The following is a 21,766-nucleotide window of genomic DNA, read 5'->3' on the forward strand; positions in this document are numbered from 1 at the left end:
ATTTGCTGGTCAAAGACCAGACCACTTTTTGCGATTCGGCACTGCGTCGCTTTAACTGACAATTGCGCGGTCGTGCGACGTGGCTCCCAAACAAAATTGACGTCCTTTTTTTCCCACAAATAGAGCTTTCTTTTGGTGGTATTTGATCACCCCTGCGGTTTTTATTTTTTGCGCTATAAACAAAAATAGAGCGGCAATTTTGAAAAAAACGCATTATTTTTTACTTTTTGTTACAATAAATATCCCCCAAAAATATATAAAAAAACATTTTTTCCCTCAATTTAGGCCGATACGTATTCTTCTACATATTTTTGGTAAAAAAATCGCAATAAGCGATTGATTGGTTTGCGCAAAAGTTATAGCGTTTACAAAATAGGGATAGTTTTATAGCATTTTTATTAATAATTTTTTATTATTTTTTTTTACTAGTAATGGCGGCGATCTGCGGTTTTTATTGTGACTGCGACATTGTCGGGGACCCATCGGACATTTTTGACACATTTTTGGGACCATTGTCATTTATACAGTAATTACTGCTATATAAATGCAGTGATTCCTGTGTAAATGACACTGGCAGTGAAAGGGTTAACCAGTGGGTGGCAGTGTAGGGGTTAAGTGTTCCTAGGGGTGTGTTACTAACTGTGGGGGGGTTGGGCTTTCATTTAGTGTACACTGATCTCTGCTCCAATCACATGGAGCAGAGATCAGCGTCACTAGTTGCTAGGCAGAATGGGAAAATGTTGTTTATACAGCATTTCCTCCATTCGGCCGCTCCGTGAGACGATCGCGGGGATGCCTGCGGCGATCGAGTCCGCGGGTCCCGCGACCGGACTCACGGGGGTCCCGACCAGCGCGGGAGCGCGCCGCCGGCGGCGCGCTCCCGATGGCACGGCGGCAACGAATATTGGACGTACATGTACGCCAATATGCCTGCCCGTACCATTCTGTCGACGTACATCGTTGTGCGCTGGTCGGGAAGTGGTTAAAGGAGTATAGCCAAAGCTTGTTTGGCTGTACCTCGTCTATGGATCACAGGGGTGCAGTTCATTTTGGATTGCTGACGTCACAGAGTCGGTCCTCGGGGGTTATCATGGCCATAGAGTTGGGATCAAGATCCTGAGAGGCTGAGCTGGTCGCTCCCATTCCCTCCACAGCTCAGCGCTCCAGTGAGTGTGGGGGGAGGGGGCAGAGCAGAGAGTTTCTGACTAATGCTGGCCATACACTATATGCAAAATCGGCCGAACCCCCCGTAAAACAAACATTGAGAGCAAACGATAGTGCCATCATGTAATGACTGATAAATCGTTCAGTGGACATAAATGTATACATTTTTTGTTAGTTTTTTTTACATATACCTAGTGCAAACAGTTTGGACGGGAAACACATTAACCTTTCAATTTATCGTTCATTCGGCAGAAAATTTTCAAACTTCTCCTTCATTTTTTCAGCTCAAAAACGCCCCAACGATTACCGATTTTGTGCCCATTAACTGGCCGAAAAACGAATGACTGAATTTCAGCCGGTTTTTCATTAAGTGTATGGCCAGCATAACTAACAGTCAGCAGCTCTCTGCTCACGGAGCTGTGACAATTGAGTGATTGGCGGTGTTCGATCGACCGTTTCTCAGTGTTAGAGGTGCCGGGGGGCAGATGCAACATGGGACAGATGCCACATCCACCTAGGTAAGTATGATACAAAAAAAAAACTCATACATCTCTTTAAAGTGGGGTGCCCCCTAAAAAAATAAAAATTAAAAGTCAGCAGCTACAAATATTGCAGCTGCTGACTTTTAATAATTGGACACTTACCTGTCCCAGGGTCCAGAGATGCAGGGGAACAAAGCCCCCCCTCATTCCCCACTCCGCTCGCGGCGCTGTCATTCTTACTGTGGGCACTCGGCTGTGGCTTCACAGCCGGGCACCCACTGCGCATGTGCGAGCGGCGCAGGGTGTCGTGATACGCCGCACAGACATCTGGGACACGTGACAGGTCCCAGGTGAGTGTGCGGCGCAAGGGGAAGTGATGTCACCAGCCTGGGCATTGAAGAAGGCACCCCCTAGCAACAGGCATTTAGGGGTAAGTAAAAAAAAAATATTTTTTTCTAATTATTTTATTTATTTATTTATTTTTAAGAATTTTAAACAATTTTTTATTTTTTGGTGGCAACACCACTTTAAGGCTAGGTTCACACTGCTGCGAATTTTATCGCGAATTTGAGCCATTGCGATTTCTCAAATTTGCAAGTCATTTAAATTATATAGATTAACATTAGTGCCGTTCACGTCAATGCGTTGTGAATATAACCTGCGGGAAAAAGGTCCTGTGCGAGTGTGCGATGCGAATTTAGCCCCATAGATTTCAATTGAATTTGCAATGAAAACGCAATAGGACATTCACATCATTGCGATATTCCTTTTTTTTTGCTTCCCCTCCAACTCCTCCCATTCATTTCCCCTCACAGCCCCACCCTTCCCCTCACTAACTCACTTCCTGTTTTTCTCAATGTGCTGTGATGGTCAGTCATATTTCATACCAAAATGCCCAGGAGGTGCAAAAAGACTGGCATTGTAAATGAGGATCTTATAAGGCTGGTCCAACAAAGGCAGTACCACTGGGACAGCAGGGACCCATGTCATAAAGATACTGGGAAGAAGAACACAGGATGGCAGGAGATTGTCAAGATCCTGTTTCCGGAGTGGGACAGCCTGACACCTAATGTCCAGAAAGACCTGCGTAAGTACAACTGCCCCCATGTACTCTGGGCTTAGCTTGGTTACAAATAGTGTTAGGGTTTGGATTAGGCTTCAGATTAGGGTTCAGATTAGGGTTAGGGTTAGCTTGGTTACAATTAGGGTTAGGGTTAGCTTGGTTACAATTAGTGTTAGGGTTAGGGTTTGGATTAGGATTAGGGTTAGCTTGGTTACAGTTAGGGTTAGGGTTTGGATTAGGATTCAGGTTAGTGTTAGGGTAAGGGTTCAGATTAGAGTTAGGGTTAGCTTGGTTAAAATTTGTGTTAGGGTTAGGGTTACAATTAGTGTTAGGGTTCGGATTAGGGTTCAGATTAGGGTTAGAGTTATCTTGGTTACAATTAGTGTTAGGGTTAGGGTTTGGATTAGGGTTCAGATTAGGGTTAGAGTTCAGATTAGGGTTCCAATTAGGGTTAGGGTTAGCTTGGTTACAGTTAGTGTTAGGGTTAAGATTCAGATTAGGGTTCAGATTAGGGTTACCTTGGTTACAATTAGTGTTAGGGTTCAGATTAAGATTAGGATTAGGGTTAGCTTGGTTACAATTAGGGTTAGGGTTAAGGTTCAGGTTAGGGTTAGAGGTAGCTTGGTTAAAATTAGAGTTAGGGTTAAGGTTAGGGTAAGGGATCAGATTAGGGTTAGGGTTAGCTTGGTTACAATTAGTGTTAGGGTTGGGACTAGGGTTCAGATAGGGTTAAGGTTGGGATTAGGGTTAGGGTAGAGGTTAGGGTTAGGATTCCGGTTAGTGTTATGGTAGAGGTTAGGGTTAAACTAGAGGTTAAGGTTAGGGTTAGGATTCCAGTTAGGGTTGGGATTAGGGTTAGGGTAGAGGTTAGGGTTAGGATTAGGGTTAGGGTAGAGGTTAGGGTTAGGATTCTGGTTAGGGTTAGGATTCCGGTTAGGGTAGGGGTTAGGATTAGGATTCCGGTTAGGGTTAGGATTCCAGTTAGGGTTGGGATTAGGGTTAGGGTAGAGGTTAGGATTCCGGTTAGGGTTGGGATTAGGGTTAGGATTCTGGTTAGGGTTAGGGTTGGGATTAGGGTTAGGGTTAGGGTAGAGGTTAGGGTTAGGATTCCAGTTAGGTTTAGGGTTAGAGTAGAGGTTAGGGTTAGGATTCCGGTTAGGTTTTGGATTCTGGTTAGGGTTGGGGTTAGGGTTAGGATTCCGATTAGGGTTAGGATTAAGGTTGGGATTAGGGTTAGGGTAGAGGTAAGGGTTAGGATTCCGGTTAGGGTTGGGATTAGGGTTAGGGTAGAGGTTAGGGTTAGGATTCCGGTTCGGGTTAGGATTAGGGTAGAGGTTAGGGTTAGGATTCCGGTTAGGGTTGGGTTAGGGTAAAAAGGCAAAGGTTAAGGATCTGCTTAGTATTAGGGTTGAGGTTTGGGTTTGGGTTTGGGTTAGGGATAGTGGGGGGAGTGATTTACTCACCTGTCCACTGACATGAATATAGTTTAAAAAAAATCTCATTATGTGCACATAGATCATTATAGATGAGCCTGAACTGGCCTCTCCCTATTTGCAATTACAGGGTGGACCCAGTATCTTCTACTTGTCAGCATCATCCTCCTCCTAAACCTGGCTTTTTTCTTTTTTATCATGACTGCAGCAGTAGCAGTTACAATTGCTGCCATAACCAAAGGCAATGACTGCTGATACATGCTGACACACAAACACACTCTCTTCTCTACTCTTCTCCACACACTACACTAAAACCAGGAAGAGAACAGGAAGTGATACAGCTCTTTTTTACATCAGCATAAACACTGGACTCTACTGGACAGACATAGAATTGCATTCCCCTCCCAATTTGACAACCAATTCGCAATGTTTGCCATAGAATCGCAGTAGATTTGCAAGAACACATGAAGAATTTGCAAAGAAAAATCACAACGCAATCATATCAAAATTGCTCCGCAGCAGTGTGAACCTAGCCTAAATGCTTTGGTAATTTCTTGATCATATCTGTTGACAATTGTTTCCCACTCTGTAGCCCCTATGTGGGATTGTTGCTTACTGTTACCTAGGTTCACACTTATGTGCTGCTGGAAATGCCACAATTCATGTGCACTTCTCGCACCTTATTCCAATCGCACTGCCCTTGCGATCTGCTGCGGGTGTCAATACAAAATTAATTACACCCCCAAACAGAGGTCACAAATGCAGTGTGTTTGCCTGCACTGGATCGTATGATACAAAACAACCATGCAATTCGGCACGGAGCCAAAAAAAGGTGCAATCGCGTCTTTGTTGCGGTGCAGTGTGATTTGAGCCTATTCAAAAGGAATGGGCCCAAATCGCACTGCATGTGAATTGCACAGGAATTCAATGTGGTTCCTATGCGATTCACATGTGGTTTATAGTTAGGGTTACCACCTTATCATTTCAGGCTGGGTTCACACTATTGCAAAATGGATGCCGCATCCAATTTGCAATATCAGGAGATTTTGACTGACTCTCTATGGAGCTGGTTCTCATATCTCCGATGCGAATTTACACAGGAGCTCTGGGTGTCTTTTGGTCCATTTCAGGTCCGAACTCAGCCCAAAAGGTTGAAATCGGACTTGAAACAGTAAACGGGGACTGTGACTTGAATGCGAAGATAGTGTAAACCCAGCCTTAAATCCGAACACATATTAATCACACGGGTTCTGTGGCTGATTAAGGTTGTAATTAAACTCACTTGATGCCTTATCTGCATTAAACTAGCCTAAGAACCTGTGTAATTCATATGTGTTCGGGTTTAAAGGGATGAGGTGGCAACCCTATTCATAGTGTGAACTGAGGCCTACTTTAAGATCCAATAAAAAAAACTAGAAAGAAAATAATTTTTTTTCATATATGAACACACAGCAAATATATGTGAATGCAAGTAAAATAGAAAAAAAATGCTACAAAATACAGCAAATGCACAACAAGCACACATATGTAACCGCACACTGAACTCGGGGCTTTCAGTATAAAAAATAGCCTTTGGGGGTCATTCACACTAAGCACCTGAAAAATGCCAGAAAAAAAGGCATAAAAAACACTCATAATTGGTCATATTCCACATGCGTTTATGAATGTTTGTGTTTGTAAGTGTTTTTTTATCCAAAGCATTCCCCTCTGATCATTTTTCACTATAATCAAATGTACACTTGAAAACTCCAAATGCGCCTGTGTTTATGTGCATCAAGCGTTTTTTCTGCCCAAAAAATCCTTTTTCAAAAATGCACGTGTGACTTTTTAGCCTGTAAACGCTTGTCTTCAAATATGCCTGTAAACACCAAAATGTGCATGGACACATAGGTTAATACAGAGTTGCTTCTATGGGCTGAAGGTAAAAAACACCAAACACCTGTATAAGCAGCTTTTTTTATGCTCAGTGTGCATGAGGCCTAAGGATTTCATGCAGCTTAGGAAAAAAAATCCCCTCTCTCTGCCCACCCTTCCCCTGCTAATCAATGGAACAGTTGTATGGGATTTGTGTATCACATGTAGGGTTGCCACCCTTTCTTCAAGCCAAACCTGAACACTTTAGCAGCCTGGGACACCTTTGGGTGCCCCAAGGAGAGTAGTAATATGGTGCGCATAGCATGCCATAGCAAACAGTGGCTGTGGCCAAATTGCTATTGCTGACATCTAGGGCTGAAACAACTAATCGATTATGAAATTAATCGATTACTATTTTCATAATCGATTAATCGGCCAGTAACATAATGGGGTTAAAAAAAACTAAAATGAGCCCTTTATAGTACAAAAAGAGCAAATAATCGCTACTGTAAATATTACTTTTACCATTCTACAGTAAAAAAATGAACCCCTTAGGCCGCGTACACACGGGCGGATTGTCTGCCCAACTAAGTTCGTCAGACAATCCGACAGACAGTCCGTTCAACTTTTGAATGAACGGACTTGACCACACACGATGAGCAGACAGTCCGCTGAAAACTTGCGCGATGACGTATACAGCACGTACGACAGGACTAGAAATACGACGTCCAATACACTGCAATGCAACCTTCCGCCGTGTAAATCCTTTCTGAGCATGCGCCATACTTAGTCCGTCCAACTTGCCTACACACGAGCGGACTGTCCGCTGAAACCAAGTTTGGACGGACAAAATTACGGAAATTCCGAAAGACTAAGTCCGTCAGACTGTCCGCTGAAAAAGTCCGCTGAAGCCCACACACGAGCGGATTGTCCGCTGAAACACGGTTCAGCGGACTAAGTTGGGCAGACAATCCGCCTGTGTGAACGCGGCCTTACAGTAGTGATTATCTGATTTTATTATTTTTTTTCTACTATAAAGGGCTTATTTTCGTTTTTTTACCTCATTATGTTACTAAACGTCTTAGACCTGGTTCACATCTATATGTTTTTTGGTGCTTTTTGCAGAAATGCACTACAGTTCATTTACATGGTTTCCTATGGGACACCTTCACATCTGAAAGGGTCGGGGACTTTTAACGCAAAATGGTGCTTTATTGGTTCAATATACTTCAGTGGAGAAGCTGCAGAAAAGCATGTAACGCATCTTTGCAGCAATTTGTGTTTTTTAATCTGCCCAAAAAAAAAATGCAAATTGCAGTAAAATCATGTGCGCAAAAATCAAAACGCACTGCAGAAACAGACCAAAAGCAAACTGCATAGGTGTGCACCGAGCCTTATGCTGGCCACACAGATCAGTATTCAGATGAGAATATTCCGACTAAAAATCTTTGTACATTCGCTGAATGAAAGAATTTTGTTTGAAATTTTCACTTGTTTTTAACATTCTGTTTTTAAAATGAATGTAATTTCTGAACGAAAACCACATATGCTGTCTGAAAATTCCTTTGACTAAGAAGTTTTCTATTATTTCCAAATTTTCCCGTCACTGTGGTTGAAAAAAAAAAAAAAGTCATCAATTTGACCCATTTTTTTTTTTTTACGGTTATTAACCGATTAATCGAAACAATAATCGGCCAACTAATCGATTATGAAAATAATCGTTAGTTGCAGCCCTACTGACATCATTACCCTGCATCACAGTGATGCCAAACCTGCCCCCAGACAGCCACCCGCAGCTCCCTCATGGCAACAGATTTGTGTGTGTCTATCTTGGTTACTTGGGGAGCCACAGCCCAGTCTGAATAATGTGTCCGGTTTCAGTCCACCTGAAACCCGGACACATGATTCAAAACTCAAACTGTCCGGGTGAATCCTGGACAGGTGCCAACCCTAATCACATGACACCTTGCTCCTATAAGGCTGCTTTCACACTGCAGCGGGAGCGGCGTCGGTGGTAAAGTGCCGCTATTTTTAGCGGCGCTTTACCGTCGTTTTAGCGGCGGTGTGCGGGCGCTAGCGGGGTGGTTTTAACCCCCGCTAGCGGCCGAAAAGGGGTTAAACCCGCCCGCAAAGCGCCGCTGCAGCGGCGCTTTGCCGGCGGTATTGCCGCGGTGTCCCATTGATTTCAATGGGTAGGAGCGGTATAGGAGCGGTGAATACACCGCTCCTTCACCGCTGCAAAGATGCGGCTAGCAGGACTTTTTTCACCGTCCTGCCAGCGCATCGCTCCAGTGTGAAAGCCCTCCGGCTTTCACACTGGAGTTAAAGGGGCCGGTTTTTTTCAGGCGTTACACAGGCGCTATTTTTAGCGCTGTAACGCCTGAATACCGCCCCAGTGTGAAAGCAGCCTAAAAGAAAAAAAATCACTACACAGACAGTGCTATTAGAGAAAGGGGGAGAAATAAAGATCAGATGTCAGCTATTCATTGACAGAGAGAGTGCAATGTGAAATTCAGGGACAGAGAGAGAGCAGAATGGGAACAGTATGATATTGATGTAAGAAAGGTGCCAATCAGAGAAATTCTTGTTGCGTATAGTAACCCAACCACTTCCAACTGTCTTTTCTGCACTGCAGAGTTGAAAATTAAACCTAGAATCTCATTTGTTGGACAACAAGAGCTCTTGTTCAAAAACAAAATTGTATGTGCCTACTGCATACATCTATACACTGGCTGAACTTGGAATTATCTGGCTTAACAAACGATACCAAATACCATTTAACCGCTTCCTGACCGCCTCACGGAGATATACTGCGGCAGAAGGGCACGTACAGGCAGAATCACGTACCTGTACATTGCCCTTTAAGAGGCGGCTTGCGGGTGCGCGCACGCTCGCCGGGACCATCGTGAGCACGATCGCAGGTCCCGTGGACTCGATGTCTGCGGGGATACCCACGATCGTCTCACGGAGAGGAAGAACAGGGAAATGCTAATGTAAACAAGCATTTCTCCGTTCTGCCTAGTGACACTGTCACTGATCACCGCTTCCTATAAGCGGGAGCGGTGATCAGTGTTGTGTCACACACAGCCCCTCCCCCCCACAGTTATAATCACTCCCTAGGACACACTTAACCCCTACAGCACCACCCAGTGGTTAAATCCTTCACTGCCAGTCACATTTACACAGTAATCAATGCATTTTTAATTGCACTGATCAATGTATAAATGTGAATGGTCCCAAAATCGCGCCAAAAGTGTCCGATCTGTCTGCCTTAATGTTGCAGTCCCAATAAAAATAACTGATCGCTGCCATTACTATTAAAAAAAATATATTAATAAAAATGCCATAAAACTAGCCCCTATTGTGTAAACGCTATAACTTTTGCACAAACCAATCAATATACGCTTATTGTGATTTTTTTTACCAAAAATGTGTAGAAGATTACGCATCGGCCTAAACTGAGAAAAAAAAAATTTTTTTTATCTATTTTTTGGGGATATTTATTATAGCAAAAAGTAAAAAATAATGTTTTTTTTAAAAAAAATTGCGCTTTTTTTGTTTATAGCGCAAAAAATAAAAACCGCAGAGGTGATCACATACCACCAAAAGAAAGCTCTATTTGTGGAACAAAAAGGACGTCAATTTTGTTTGGGAACCACGTCGCACGGCCGCGCAGTTGTCAGTTAAAGCGACGCAGTGCCGAATCGCAAAATGTGCTCTGGTCTTTGGGCATCCAAATGGTCCGGGGCTTAAGTGATTAAAAGCATTTTTGTTAGTTGTTGAAAGGTTCTTGTGGCTGTTTGAGCACTTTTATTTAATAAAAACAGGCTTCATGTATGACGTGTCTGACTAGAGAACAGTCAGTCTTTCCCTCCTAGCAACAAATCAGTGTCTCTCTTACATGTTCAAACCCACCATAGAAACAGGAAAGAGAGGAGTTGATTAGTTGCTAGGAGGAAATTAGAAGCTGTTATTTAAAAGACTTCATACATGAGATCCAATCATTGGGAATTTCTGTCACTTTTATTGCAGGTATAGTAAATATATTTGGGTTTCATATTCCATCTTATGGCACTCTTGTGCATTTCAAAGCACTTACCGTGGACCTAGAAATAATTTCACAAAAAAATAATTTTAAGAATAAATTCCATACGTCACATGATGCAGTAAAATAAAAATAAAAAATCTGTACCCTCTAGTAATAAAGCACCAGGCAAGTGGTTATCAGTAACTGGTAGGGAGGGGCAGCTGGGTGCATAGTTCTCTGACTACACGCCCTTAGCTCTGGCATGAGTCCATGGCGCAGGAGATGTCTTATTTAAAGTGCATTAGTGTGTGTTTGTGATCATATTTACCTGCTGATCAATTGTGACTGTAATTTTCCCCCCCCCCCATTTGTTCAAGTTACTGACCTCTTGCTACATTTAACAGACACCCTTTCTGTCTGTCTGTCCTGATCTGTGCTAGATTTAATGGATACTTCCCCTGTCTGCTGCCTGTCCTGATCTTACTTTGTACTGTATAATTTATTTAGTTTTGTCTGCTGCCTGCCCTGGTATTTGCTTTGTACTGTATAATTGATTTTTTTGTCTGCTGCCTGCCCTGATCTTTGCTACCTGATTGGATAACTCTGCTGCCTTCCATTTACCTTGGGTTATGCATGCTGCCAGTCCTAAATTCTCTAGAGTGGCTTTCAGCTTGCTTCTCCCATCAATGTACAGTACACCTATTGGCTTTTATCTGGGGTCCACTAATTATTTTATTTATTTACTTATTATGGGTACTTATAGAGCACCATCAATTTACACAGCGCTTTACATTCATATTATACATTCGCATCAGTCCCTGCCCTCAAGAGGCTTACAATCTAACACACACTCATATATATACTAGGACAATTTGGACAGAAGCCAATTAGCCCACCAGCATGTCAAGGACGCCCACTCCTTAACAACCAGCGATTTACACTGTTAAAGCGGGAGTCCACCGGGACTCCGCGTTTTTTTTTTTTTTTTAAAGCCAGCAGCTACAAATACTGCAGCTGCTGACTTTTAAAATAGTGACACTTACCTGTCCAGCGCACCCGCGATGTCGGCACCCAAAACCGATCAATAGATCGTCTCTCGAGTGCTGCCGCCGCCATCTTGGGTATGGGAATCAGGAAATGGAGCCTTTCGGCTTCATTTCCCGGTTCCCTACTGCGCATGCGCGAGTCGCGCTGTGCAATAAGGACGGTCCCCGCTGCCTCTGGGATCTGTGTGTTTACCAGCAGGCAGCGGGGCACTTGCGGAAAGGGGTGTAATCTACGCCCCTTTCCGCAGAGAGCTATCCCGGAAGTGGGTGCAGATACCTGTACTGTACAGGTATCTGCACCCCCCTCCCCCCTGAAAGGTGCCAATTGTGGCGCCGGAGGGTTCCGATGAGCGGAAGGTCCACTTTAGGGTGGACCTCCGCTTTAAGGATTAAAGTGCTGCAGGATTTCACTTCTAAAATACTGCATGACTTCATAAAATAGCGCATGCGGTATTTTAGTAGCGTTTTTTAGTGAATTAAAAAAATAAATTTGAAAAACACTGTGCAGTATCTTCCCACATACTCAGATGCGGTAAGATACCGCTTTGTGAATGAAGCCCTTTGTCTTTCAGACAACATTAAAGCCCATTTGAAAATGATCCCCATTGCAAGGGATAACTGATCATTTAACCTAGGGGAAAGGAGGAACACTTTAACATACCTGACCCTTCGTCCCCTAGCAGATGGACCACACACTCCAGAGGTAGACTATCCCTTGGCATCATCACGTTAATGCAATGCTATGGACCTTAGTTTGCTGAAGTGTATGGGAGAAGATGCTGCAGTGATTGGTCTAGCAGTGCAGAGGGTTAGGTTAGTAAATATACTAGTTAATTATCAATTAACCCTTGAACTGTTGGCTCAGCCCGACTGAAAGTGATCATTTTTAAGTTTCCCTGAGTTGTGCCTTAGAACCCTTTCACGCTGAGGTGCTTTTCAGGTGCTTTCGCGCAAAAAAAAGCACCTGTAAAGCTTACACAAACCTATTTCCATTAAAATCAATGAATGCTTTCACACTGGGGCAGTGCGCTGGCAGGGAGCGGTGAAAAAACACCCCTCTCCATTGAAATGAATGGAAAGCTCTTCCATAGTGCCTGAAAAGTTCTTCAAAAGCGCTCAGTGTTTTACTGGCAGTTCAGAAGCGCCTCAGTGTGAAAGGGGCCTTAAAGCGGAGTTCCACCAATTTAAAAGTCAGCAGCTACAAAAAGTGTAGCTGCTGACTTTTAATAATCAGACACTCACCTGTCCAATGGTCCAGCGATGCGGGCTCACGAAGCCCTGCTCCTCTCCCCCTCCTCTCTGAGGCACTGACATTCTAACTGTGAGCGCCCAGCTGTGGCTTCACAGCCGGCCGTGCACTATGCATACGCCAGCCGGGCACACACTGCGCGAGCCGTGCTGCGTGCTTCGAGTGATTGGGCAATCTTCTGGGACTTGTGACATGTCCCAGAAGATTGCAGGGAGGGAGGGGGGAGAGGTGAAATTCCTTCTGGCACCATGGAGCCCGGTCAAGAAGTGGGAGCTGGGTGCCCATAAAAACTGCGTATCCTCTCTCCCGCCAAAAAAATTACATGCCAAATGTGGCATGTCAGGGGGTCACCATCACTTTAAGCGGAGGTTCCATTTCTGGGTGGAACTCCGCTTTAAGGACTCATTAACCCACTCCTGCCACTATATGTATCAGTCAACATTTACGGTAGAGACACTTGGAACGCAATGTTGCCCTACCGGGGGGGAGAGAGGAGCTGGAGATCTGCACAGTGAGCAGAGAGTAAAAGGGGACACTGATTAAAGAGAAAGGGGGGGGCATGACTGCATGCTGCATTGTGATGGGGGGCTGTGATTTCTAGGAACACTAATGTAAAAGGGACACTGTGATATAAAGGGGACTGCACTGTAAATGGGCACTGTAATCATTGTAGTGCCCCTTTACAGTGCAGTCTCCTATATATCACCGTGTGGAGGGCAGTCTCTGTGAATATCCCATCACCAACTGCCTCTGTGAACGCCTAATTGGTGACCTTTTGCCATGGGTCAAATTCGCTCATAATAGTCACCCTCATTCCTCCTCATTTGAAATTCTGCTAATTTTCCATTCTGTCTTCCAGTGTCCTTGGTGCCAACACTGTGGTTTGAAGCTTTCCCCAGGTTTGGAAAAAGGTTGACAGTAATCTGACATCCTCAAACATAATTGCTCATTTCCAGTGTTCAAGATCACTGACTCGGTGTGGTTCTCAACTAAGAACAACTCTCTCAAATTGGCATCACAAAAATTCACACCCAGGTTCATTATCAAAAGATCAATCCTATTCCTTCAAAATACCTCCTTACTTGAAATATCCCAATACGTTTGATGTCTCTTAGCTGAGGTCCCCAGATCTCTTGTACTTGTGGACAGGCAATGAGTATGAGGTACAAAGACTCCAGAAGGGTCTGAAACTTATTTTAGTACCTCATACATAGTAAGGGCTATGGGCCTGAAAAACTTTCCTGGGCCTCAGCCTCTTTGGCTCATCAAAATGCCTGACAAGAAAGTTCAATTAATCTCATCCCAAGAAACCAGCAACTAAGGGTCTGATAGCCCCTCCTCAAGCTAGTGTAGTTAATGTTAGGTAGCCTACCAACTGCATTAATTTTCCTTTTCAGCTGCGGGGTATAGAATCTGACCAACTCTTGGATTGTTAGGTATCCTTCCAGCACTTACTGGTTGCCGACTTTCCCCTATCCTTCTTTTCAGCTGCAGGGTAATGATTCTGGACACATGCCCCCCCAGCTCTGCGTTTGGTCCATGGGGTAGGAGGCACTTTATTTAAAGTGCACCAGTCTGTACTCTGTGTTTGTGATGGTGTTTACCTGCTGATGAAGTACTTTTCCTGTTACTGACCTTTGCTATGTTTAACAGATTAAAGTGGTTCTAAAGCCTTAAGGTTTTTCACCTTAATGCATTCTATACCTTCTCTGCTGCAAAATCCCCAGCCCCCCTCCCCCCCGTACCGGTACTTGATCCGGTACAGCGATGTGCATGAGAGCAGCGGCTCTTGCCACAGTCTCCCTCCTCCCTGGGCAGAGGAGCCTGGAGCACTGGTGGGGGTCACCAGAAGAAGAGGATTGGGGCTTCTCTGTGCAAAACCATTGCACAGTGCAGGTAAGTATAGCATGTTTGTTATTTTAATTAAAAAACAAAACAAAGCTTTAATGTTGCTTTAACAGATAGTTCTGTCTGCTCCCTTTTCATACCCATGCTTCGTTACCGGCTACATCATCTTTCTGCTACCTTCTTTGAGTTGTCTATGTCCATGAATTATGCCTTCTGACAGCCGACAGTCCTGACGTGTGTAGAATTGCTTTGATCTTGTTTCTCCCATTGCTATATGGTGTCTGCTCACTATTATTGAACAGAAATGGGAGAAACAAATTACTTGATGCAGCCAGAGTATATAGTTTCATTTATTAAGTCATCTGGGCAATCATATACCAGTAAGCCAGCTTTCCTTAAGGCAAAGAATGCCACTGGTGGTGAAGTTACGCTTGCCTGTTATTTACTGATTGGAGTGTCCCTTTTACTCTTGCTCTTGTCAACACTTCTACACCTAAAAACCTTTCTTCATATCCTTCCCTTTGACCTCTGAAATTAAAAAAGGGCTGAAACTCTATTTTATTTATTTATTCATTAATTTTTTTGAAGAGAAGATCTCTCTGCGCTTTGTGTCTCAACTTTTGTTTGTGTTTTTAATGTCTTAGTGCACCCCTCTTGTGTCTGCCTGGGCTTGTTTTGAAAATGTGGTTGTAGGCAGATGCAGTTTACTTTCTCTACTGCAGTTGGCACCCATCCGAATTCGAGAAGAACCTAGTTCCTCTGTGATTTCTCTGGTCACAGGGAGGCAACTATCCCATTGGATACTGGCACCCCATGTGACTCTAGCAGCCATCTTGGGCTACGCAGAGTCTATTTAGGACCCTCAGTCCCGGGTTTGATGTGGCTAGAGGAGAGACAGGCCATCCGTCTGTCAGGGAAAGGTTCCAGAGGAGTAGGGAAAGCATAGGGAACGTCATCCTTTCTGGAAGCCTCCCCGTTTTGGTGCAGACCAGCCAGACACCTTTGGTCCACCATTCTACTGCTGCTTTGCTGTTAGCACTTCTGGTCGTGTTGTTTTCCTGCTGGGCTTGTTTGTTTTTGACTTCCATTATAATATATATATATATTTTTTTTTTTACAGAAAAATAATATATTTCTTTAAATTGCACCTAGACTCTTGTGTTTTCAGCCACTGCATCACGCTGCACCTTCTCAAATGGTGCAAGAGTTCCAATTTGTTCAAGACCTGAGGCTCATAATCTAAGGATCTGGCTGATATTCATTAGTACACCACGTGATGGAAATCCCTGCAGAGCAGCTTTCAGGTTGTAGTCCACAGGTACACGAAGACTAGCATCTTTTCTTGGCATCAAAAATAAATAAATTGTTGGCCCAAAAAAAAAAAAAAAACAGACTTGTGTTCACACATTATGGTCGGTTTAAGCAGCTCATGTTCTGTTTCTGCTTAATATTTTTTCACACCTGTATCTGATATACTACACTGTAATTTTTATTGTAGAAAACAAACCTGCCTTCTGCACAGTTTGTTCTATTATACCTGGATACATTAAACTAACATCTTGCTGCTGGTCAATTTATTCTGAAGTGTCTCTAGGACAGTATACTTATGTATAATGTAACAAGAGAGCTTCCTTGTGTCTAAGCCCTCATTTCTCGTCAGTCCTCCAGCACTGCAATTCACAGAACTCAAGCACAGTTTGTTAAAGTAGATGTAAACTCAGCTACTAAAATCTCATACGGGCTTTAACATGAATTTATTTTTTACTTTTTTAATAAATAGCTTTTATGGAGTTGATACTGACTTAAAGGTCCTTGTTTGGGTACTTTGTTGACAGTATTCTGCCCCTTTCTCCCACAATCTCCTGTCTGTATATCACCCTGTCAAAGACTTTCCCAAAGGAAACCATAAACTGCTGTGTTACATAGTAGGCGAGGTTGAAAAAAGACACAAGTCCATCAAGTCCAACCTATGTGTGTGATTTTATGTCAGTATTACATTGTATATCCCTGTATGTTGTGGTCGTTCAGGTGCCTATCTAATAGTTTTTGGAAATTATCAATGCTCCCCACTAAAACCACTGCCTGTGGAAGAGAATTCCACATCCTAACCGCTCTTACAGTACAGCTTAAGGTTAAAACGCTTTTCTTCTAATTTTAGTGAATGGCCGCGTGTCTTATTAAATTCCCTTTTGCGTAAAAGTTTTAGCCCTATTGTGGAGTCACCAGTACGGTATTTGTACTTTGAAATCATATTCCCTCTCAAGCGTCTCTTCTCCAGAGAGAATAAGTTCAGTACTCGTAACCTTTCCTCATAATAACTAAGGTCCTCAAGTCCCTTTATTCGTTTTGTTGCTCTTCTCTGGACTCTCTCCAGTTCCAGCACATCATTCCTGAGGACTGGTGCCCAGAACTGGACAGCATATTCCAGGTGCGCCAAGACCAGAGTCTTGTAGAATGGGAGAATTATCATTTTATATCAGGAGTGAATCCTCTTTTTAATGCATGCCAATATTCAGTTTGCCTTGCTTGCAGCAGCTTGGCATTGCATGTCATTGCCGAACCTGTCATCTACTAGGACCCCCAGGTCCTTTTCCATCCTAGATTCCCCCTAGAGGTTCTCCCCCTAGTGAGTAGATTGCATTCATATTTTTACCATTTGCCATATAGGATATATTGTAATGCCTCAATCTAGTATAATATAATAAAAATTAAAAAATAAGGGCGGGCACCATCATCCTTGAACTTGGAATGGTGAGTGGGTGTGTCAGGGGCTACTCCAAAAAATGTCCCATGACAACAAAAATTCGGTACCCAGGGATATAGACAAGGAAAATATAAAACTATTAATTTATTGAAAAAGAGAACATAAGTAAAGGACATTGAATACAACAATAAGTAAAGTGGTCATTGCATACAGTTACAGTTGATTCAAAAAGAGAACAGGTAAACCTCACAAGTATATGGGGAGAAAAGATGTAGGTCCAAATGTAATCCTCTACTTATTTTGCGACAGAAGTCACTTCTTCAGGAGAGGTTGACCATAAACATCTATAGAGAAATACAATCTTATAATTCTGTAGTCACAGATGATACACACAATACAAAACAGGATATACAATTTGCATAGCTACAATAAATCAGATAATATTGGAGTGTTATAGTCAGGCATGGCTTACCAATGGGAATCCAAGGAAGGGTACCAGATGGCACAGTTTGAGGCACCATAAATGGGTAATCCCCCCACGACGAACACGGGAAGCACTAAAAGGTGCAATAACTGAAATAAAAAAATATATATAAAAAATATGGTAGTGTGGGTCTATATAGTCTATAAAAGGGACAATAGGAAAAGAAGAAGGGGTGGGGGGAAGGGGGTAAAAGGGGGAGAAAAGGGGGTAGGGGAGGGGGAAGAAGAGAGAAGGGAGTAGAGGGGAGGGGGGAAACATTGATCCAGTTAAGGACTAACCCACCCGATAGCATGTAGATAGTAAAAACACACGTGGATCAGAAACAGGGCTCAACCCAAAGGAAGGCAGGTAAGCTTGTTTGTACAAAATGATATCCAGTGGTCAGACATGGCCAACAAGTAGGTCCCCTACAGCCGTTAGGCTGAACAAAGGTGGAATGAATATATGCAAAAAAATGTACTGCCAGTCCACATCAGCAGCAATGGCCACATAGCATAACAAAAAGCAGCAGCAAGTGTCAGGCACCTCTCCGTTATGGAAGCATAGGCCCCACTGGCAGCAACCAAACAAGTCGGTCTTAACTTCGAATGTCTGTGTTGGAGCCTGTCCCTGGGTGGCAGCCATCTAAATGAGGGCCGCCATAAACATCCTTTTAAAGAGTTTCCAACCCAGCCCACGTCACCACGCCGGCTGACGCCCACTGTGCGTGCAAGGTATGCGCGTGACCCTCATGAAAGGATGGCCACTGCGCGAGCGCACAGTGTGCATGCGAGTGACCCTCACCAAGGGAAGAAGAGGAGGCCAATCCAAAGGTTGGAATCCCACCTCCAAATGGAGAGACGCATGTCTGCCGCTAGGGGGACTATAACTCCTCAGGCCGCTGTAGATCCCATGGCGAAACAGGCCTGACAACAGAGTTTATACATGGAGCATCGGTTAAACAAAGCAGTCAGGGAGGCAATGTGTGTGCCAAGGAAGAGACTACAGCAAGAGTTGTATCCCAGTCCGTGCCTAAGGCACACATATATGCCAAGCAATTACAACATGTTATTGATGATAAAAACTATTTGTTGCAGTCATAATTTCACCACAAAGGATCACACATGATTTCAAACAGATCCTAAAATTGAATAAAAATTATATTTTGGAATAAGTGCTTAAAACCAACTGACACTCAACACTCGTCATGGCTATCATAGGTATAGGTGAGTGAGGTGAAGGGGGGAGGGGGGGAGAAACAGGGGAAATTGGAAATAAAATAAAATAAAGTAAACAATGAGGAAAAAAATAAAAACAAAAAACAGAAGACAGAAAAATCAAAAAACGAAAAGCACAAAAAACGAAAAGCAAGGGCCCAAGCAACAGTAAACAGAGATCAAAAATAAAGGCGGGATCAAGAAATAAGCCATTCACAGGTAGAGTTTCTATGAAAGGGCTTCACTGAGGCCTGGTGTGGTGTGAGGCCGCGTACACACGGGCGGACTGTCCGCCCAACTAGGTTCGTCAAACAGTTTGACAAACAGTCCGTTCAAAATTTGCATGAGCGGACTTGACCACACACGACGAACGAACAGTCCGCTGAAAACTTGCGCGATGACGTGAACGGCACGTACGACGGGACGAGAAATTCGGCGTCCGATACACTGCAATGCAACCTTCGCCGTGTAAATTCTTTCTGAGCATGCGCGAGACTTAGTTTGCCGAACAAGCCTACACACGAGCGGACTGTTCGCTCAAACCAAGTTTCAGCGGACAGTCTTACGGAAATTCCGAAAAACTTTGTTCGTCAGACTGTCCGCTGAAACTGTCCGCTGAAGCCCACACACGAGCGGACTGTCCGCTGAAACACTGTTCAGCGGACAAAGTTGGACGAACAGTCCGCCCGTGTGTACGCGGCCTGAGAGTATTAAGCCACTCGATCCAGATAGTTTTACGCCTCAGGATCGCTCAGTCCCATTCCCCCCGCACAAGGGTCTTTTGGAACAACTTCAACAACCAAAAATTTGAGAACTTCAGATTGGAAACTATGATGTAGGCCTATATGGTGACCCACTGTAGTAAGTTTGCCATTAGATGAATGATATAAGTGGTCTCCCATTCTTTGCCTTAATTCTCTAATGGTCTTGCCTACATAAAATGCATTGCAGGCACAGACCATTAGGTAAACAACTACCCTTGTGCCACAATTGGCATGTTGGGGGGAAGAGAAGGTCCCCATTGGGAAGAATGAAAGTTGTACCTTCCTTGATCCATGGACAACGTGGGCAGTGGCCACACCGGAAGGTGCCCCGGGACCCCATATCTCTCCCGATTATGTTAAAAAAAGATTTATGTCCACCCTATCGTTCCATACGTCCATACGGTTTTCTAGTATTGAGGGTATGGATTTTTAGCATTAATATTTGTAGTGCCATTCACATGTTCCGAGATTATAACTCTCAACAGGCGTATAGAGCACCCAATGTACTGTAGACTGCAGGCACTACACTGAATAACCTGTGCCATCAGACGCAGCCACTGTGCTCATCTATTGCCGCCAATGTGCCAGCAAACACAGCCATTGTGCCCATCAATTGCCGCCACTGTGCCCATCAATTCCTCCCACTGTGTCCCATCAATTGCCGCCACTGTGCCCATCATTTGCTCCCACTGTGTCCCATCAAGCACCGCCACTGTGCCATATCAAATGCTGCCAGTGTGCCCCCCCGCCGTATCCACTTACCTGTCTCGGTGGGACATCTTCTCGATGTCTTCTCCCATCCTCTCTTCCCGTCCCCTGCTATGATTGGATGCCTGGCGTCCAATCACAGCTCCTATCCTTTCAGCCAATCAGGTGATGGGTAAGAGAGGAGGTGTAGTGTTAGGAAAGCGAATACTCATTCGCTTTTCTAACACAGCTGAGTGACCTGCGAACACCCAGTATGGCGTTCGCAGGTCATCTTTTTTTGACACCTCTATGGCTCCAATCAGGTGCTTCAAACCCCCCCCCCCCCCCCCTCAAAACTGTAATTCAGGCACCCTGCGCCCGAAAAGGGGCCAGGCGCCTTTATAGGGGGTAGCAGTGGCGCAGTGGCGGCCATAGATAGATTCATGCAATGCATGAATCTATCCATTGGTGCTAGAGGGGGTGGCAGGAGAGAGGGCTTAGCGCCCGTGCACCCTTATGAATGCACCACTACTGCAAGTCACACTGCATCAAATGGTGAATTCAGGCAAATTGTGCTGATAGTGGGAGAGCTTAAAGGGATATGGTTAAATAAAACCTACTCTGCTCCACTTCAAGAGTGCATAATACACAGAGTGCAGGGATCAGATATGTATAACATGTAGACTATAGGGGCCAGGACTGTGTAACATGCAGAATGCAGGGGTCAAGATTAATTAAAGTGATTGTTAGGGCTCTTTCACACGAGTGGTTTCCACCAGCAGATCTGCCTGCTCACCGGGGGATGTGTCCGTTGATCTCTGCCAAGCAGGTGGATGACAGGTCTGTGTCTGCTCCACTAGAGGGGGTTGCATGTAAATGGACCTCCAGTCTTTATTTTTTTGGAACTTAAATGAAAAATAAAAAAAAGTGTTAGTGTTAAGTTCACTAACACTAAAGCACCGAAAATCACAAGGGTATAATAAAAGCACTTAAAGAAGGGATATAACACTTGGGGAAAATTAAGGACTCCCATCCTCTTTTGTCTCTCTCCTCATCTAGTAACCCCCTGGCCACCTTCCAGTACCATCATATAGTAGCGATGGATATGTATGTAAATGTGGTGATATTGAAGGATTCGTTTATGCTTTGATTTCTTATATTTGTTTGTTATTTGTTTGTCACTTTTGTGTAAGGGAAAAAATAAATAAAAAATAAATGAATACAAAAAAAAATGGACCTCCAGTCTGTTTTCATCCGACTGTCATCTGATCCGCCTGACAGATGGGGAAAGGATCCCCCATCTATTTGTTTTATTGGATAGGATCATATTGGATGTTGGCGGGTGTAAACTGACACATGTCTGTTTGCATCCACCACTCCATAGAGAGCAAAGGATGGTCTGTCTAAAAAACTGAAAGGCAGACCCAATCGGTCCGCCTTTGTGAAAGGGGCGTAAAGGTTAGATTTAAAAATAAAAATAACAAACATGTCATACTTACCTGCTCTGTGCAATGGCTTTGCAAGGGGCAGCCTCTATCCTCCTCTTCTCAGGTCCCAGGCAAGTGGCTTGATATATGGGCACTTGTGCATGCTTGCTCTTGAGTCCCACTCTGTGTGTCTATAAGACACACAGAGTGGGACTCGACCTGAACCCCCGATCCCTTGTCACTGGCTCTGAATGACAGCAGTGGGAGCCAATGGCTCCTACCACTGTATATGAACTCATGAGGACCGAGAGAGCCTTGGCTCTCATGCACAGCACTGG

At 44.0% G+C, this 21,766-nt stretch overlaps 1 protein-coding gene across 1 annotated transcript in view; it reads left to right on the forward strand.

The window, feature by feature from the left end:
- Positions 1–2,498: 2,498 nt before the first annotated feature.
- Positions 2,499–21,766, forward strand: part of LOC143982364 (uncharacterized) — a 33,004-nt gene continuing 13,736 nt past the window's right edge. The window contains exon 1 of the mRNA XM_077481016.1: positions 2,499–2,733. Within this exon, the coding sequence (XP_077337142.1) occupies positions 2,538–2,733 (196 nt within the window). The 5' untranslated portion in view covers positions 2,499–2,537. The remainder of the gene's footprint in view (positions 2,734–21,766) is intronic.

This window comes from Lithobates pipiens, unplaced genomic scaffold (assembly GCF_037356315.1).
Source record: "Lithobates pipiens isolate NorthernLeopardFrog02 unplaced genomic scaffold, aLitPip1_a1.2 Scaffold_16, whole genome shotgun sequence".
NCBI lineage: Eukaryota > Metazoa > Chordata > Amphibia > Anura > Ranidae > Lithobates > Lithobates pipiens.